Consider the following 3,779-nt stretch of genomic DNA (forward strand, 5'->3'; position numbering starts at 1 on the left):
CAGGTATCAGTGGCAGTCTGTGAGCACTTTATGGCAGTATTATATATAGGCATTGTATATCAGCATTATTTAACAGGTATCAGTGGCAGTCTGTGAGCACTTTATGGCAGTATTATATATAGGCATTGTATATCAGCATTATTTAACAGGTATCAGTGGCAGTCTGTGAGCACTTTATGGCAGTATTATATATAGGCATTGTATATCAGCATTATTTAACAGGTATCAGTGGCAGTCTGTGAGCACTTTATGGCAGTATTATATGGGCACTGCAGCCTGCATCTTAATTATCAAAGACATTTTCAGCATGTTGTCTAACTATCTGAGCTCCGACTACAACTCCCAGCATGTTCTTACAGCCTGGTGACGTTCACTTGCAGCCTCCCTCACCAGTCACCAGGCATGGATGGGTTAACATTGACATCAATGGGACGAAGCTGCCGGGACCCAATCAGCGTGCAGCGCTGCTGCCAGTCCCCAGTCGTGTGCCCCGCCAGCTGCCGCTTATCTCCAGGAGCCGGGAGGAGAGCACCGCGGACACCGGAGCTCAGCATGCAGAACGGAGGCGGCACCGGAGAGCGGCCCCGCATCATCCAGATCGCCCGCACCGCGAGCTTCAGCGCCTGCCACAGGCTGCACTGGTGAGAGAGGCTGCGGCTGTGCCCCCTGCACCCAGAGCTGTGCCCCCCGCACCCAGAGCTGTGCCCCCCGCACCCAGAGCTGTGCCCCCCGCACCCAGAGCTGTGCCCCCCGCACCCAGAGCTGTGCCCCCCGCACCCAGACCTGTGCCCCCCGCACCCAGAGCTGTGCCCCCTGCACCCAGAGCTGTGCCCCCTGCACCCAGACCTGTGCCCCCCGCACCCAGACCTGTGCCCCCCGAACCCAGACCTGTGCCCCCCGCACCCAGACCTGTGCCCCCCGCACCCAGAGCTGTGCCCCCTGCACCCAGACCTGTGCCCCCCGCACCCAGACCTGTGCCCCCCGAACCCAGACCTGTGCCCCCCGCACCCAGACCTGTGCCCCCTGCACCCAAAGCTGTGCCCCCCGCACCCAGAGCTGTGCCCCCTGCACCCAGACCTGTGCCCCCCGAACCCAGACCTGTGCCCCCCGCACCCAGACCTGTGCCCCCTGCACCCAAAGCTGTGCCCCCTGCACCCAGAGCTGTGCCCCCTGCACCCAGACCTGTGCCCCCCGCACCCAGACCTGTGCCCCCCGAACCCAGACCTGTGCCCCCCGCACCCAGACCTGTGCCCCCCGCACCCAGAGCTGTGCCCCCGGCACCCAGACCTGTGCCCCCCGCACCCAGACCTGTGCCCCCCGAACCCAGACCTGTGCCCCCCGCACCCAGACCTGTGCCCCCTGCACCCAGACCTGTGCCCCCCGCACCCAGACCTGTGCCCCCCGAACCCAGACCTGTGCCCCCCGCACCCAGACCTGTGCCCCCCGCACCCAGAGCTGTGCCCCCTGCACCCAGACCTGTGCCCCCCGCACCCAGACCTGTGCCCCCCGAACCCAGACCTGTGCCCCCCGCACCCAGACCTGTGCCCCCTGCACCCAAAGCTGTGCCCCCCGCACCCAGAGCTGTGCCCCCTGCACCCAGACCTGTGCCCCCCGAACCCAGACCTGTGCCCCCCGCACCCAGACCTGTGCCCCCTGCACCCAAAGCTGTGCCCCCTGCACCCAGAGCTGTGCCCCCTGCACCCAGACCTGTGCCCCCCGCACCCAGACCTGTGCCCCCCGAACCCAGACCTGTGCCCCCCGCACCCAGACCTGTGCCCCCCGCACCCAGAGCTGTGCCCCCTGCACCCAGACCTGTGCCCCCCGCACCCAGACCTGTGCCCCCCGAACCCAGACCTGTGCCCCCCACACCCAGACCTGTGCCCCCTGCACCCAGAGCTGTGCCCCCTGCACCCAGACCTGTGCCCCCCGCACCCAGACCTGTGCCCCCCGCACCCAGACCTGTGCCCCCCGCACCCAGACCTGTGCCCCCCGAACCCAGAGCTGTGCCCCCTTGCCCCCTGCACCCAAAGCTGTGCCCCCCGCACCCATACCTGTGCCCCCTGCACCCATACCTGTGCCCCCTGCACCCAAAGCTGTGCCCCCCGCACCCATACCTGTTCCCCCTGCACCCAAAGCTGTTCCCCCCACACCCAGAGCTGTGCCCCCCGCACCCAGACCGGTGCCCCCCGCTGTGCCCCCCGCACCCAAACCTGTACCCCCCGCACCCAGAGCTGTGCCCCCTGCACCCAAAGCTGTGCCGCCCGCACCCAGACTTGTGCCCCCGCACCCAGAGCTGTACCCCGCGCACCCAGAGCTGTGCCCCCCGCACCCAGAACTGTGCCCCCCCGCACCCAGAGCTGTGCCCCCCCGCGGCAGTGTCAGCCTTGTCCCCAGCAGTATTCTGTTACACAGTTTCAATATGTATAATGTAATAGTAAATAATTTGAGACATGATTGACATTATGTATAGCGTTATTGTAGTACATTATATCGCAAAAATGAGTACACCCCTCATATTTTTGTAAATATTTTATTATATCTTTACGTGGCACAACACTGCAGATCTGACCCTGTGATACAATGTACAGTGTCAGTGTGCAGCTTGTATAACAGGGTAAGTTTGGTGTCCCCTAAATAACTCAGCACAAAGCCGGTAAAGTGAACCTGTCAGGTGTAATATGCCCCCCGGACCACGAGCAGTTCTGGGTGCATATTGCTAATCCATGCCTAACTGTCTCTGTATACTGTTCATGGGTCTGAATGCATATTGCACTGACTGGTTCAATTTAATGTGTAAACCACTGGCAACAAAAGTGAGTACACCCCTAAGTAAAAAATGGCCATATCATGCCCAATGAGCCATTTTATCTCCTTGGTGTCATGTAATAGAAGGTCTCAGGTGTGAATGGGGAGCAGGGGTGTTATATTTGGTGTTATCCCTCACACACTCTCTCATACTGGTCACTGGAAGTTCAGCATGGCTCTTCATGGCAAAGAATTCTCTGAGGATCTGAAAAAAAGAATTATTGCTCTAGATACAGATGTCCGAGGCTATAAGAAGATTGCCAACACCCTGAAAGTGAGCTGCAGCACAGTGGCCAAGACCATACAGTGACTTAACCAGACAGCATCCACTAAGAACAGGCCTCCCCGTGGTCGACTAAACAAGCTGAGTGCACATGCTCAGCGTCATATCCAGAGGTTGTCTTTCAAACTAGCAATATGAGTGCTGCCAGCATTGCTGCAGAGGTTACAGGGGTGGGGGGGTCCGCCCGTCAGTGCTAAGACCATGCACTGCACACTGCATCACATTGGTCTGCATGGCTTTCGTCCCAGAATGAAGCCTCTTCTTCAGATGATGCACAAAAAACCCCGCAAACAGTCTGCTGAAGACAAGCAGACTAAGGACATGGATTACTGGGACTATGTCCTGTGTTCTGATGAGACCAAAATAAACTTATGTGGTTCAGATGGTGTCAAGCGTGTGTGGCAGCAAAGAAGTGAGGAGGACAAAGTGTCTCCTCCCTACAGCCAGGCATGGTGGTGGGAGAATCAGGATCAGGATTTGCAGCTGCATAAATGCTAAACGCTGTGGGGAGATACAGTTGATTGAGGGAATCATGAATGCCAAAATGTACTGTGACATACTGATGCAGAACATGATCCCCCCTCCCCCCCCACCTCCCCGTCAAATACTGAACTGCAGGGCAGTATTTCAACGTAACGACCCCAAACACACTTCCAAGACCACTGCGTTGCTACAGAAACTGAGGGTAAAG

General features: G+C 59.0%; 1 protein-coding gene across 1 annotated transcript in view; it reads left to right on the forward strand.

The window, feature by feature from the left end:
* Positions 1-496: 496 nt before the first annotated feature.
* The window catches only part of PTS (6-pyruvoyltetrahydropterin synthase), a 37,083-nt gene continuing 33,800 nt past the window's right edge, over positions 497-3,779 (forward strand). Inside the window, exon 1 of the mRNA XM_075326410.1 lies at positions 497-641. Coding sequence (XP_075182525.1) covers positions 553-641 — 89 coding nt within the window. The 5' untranslated portion in view covers positions 497-552. The remainder of the gene's footprint in view (positions 642-3,779) is intronic.

The sequence above is a fragment of the Anomaloglossus baeobatrachus genome, chromosome 10 (genome assembly GCF_048569485.1).
Source record: "Anomaloglossus baeobatrachus isolate aAnoBae1 chromosome 10, aAnoBae1.hap1, whole genome shotgun sequence".
NCBI classification, from domain to species: Eukaryota; Metazoa; Chordata; class Amphibia; order Anura; family Aromobatidae; genus Anomaloglossus; species Anomaloglossus baeobatrachus.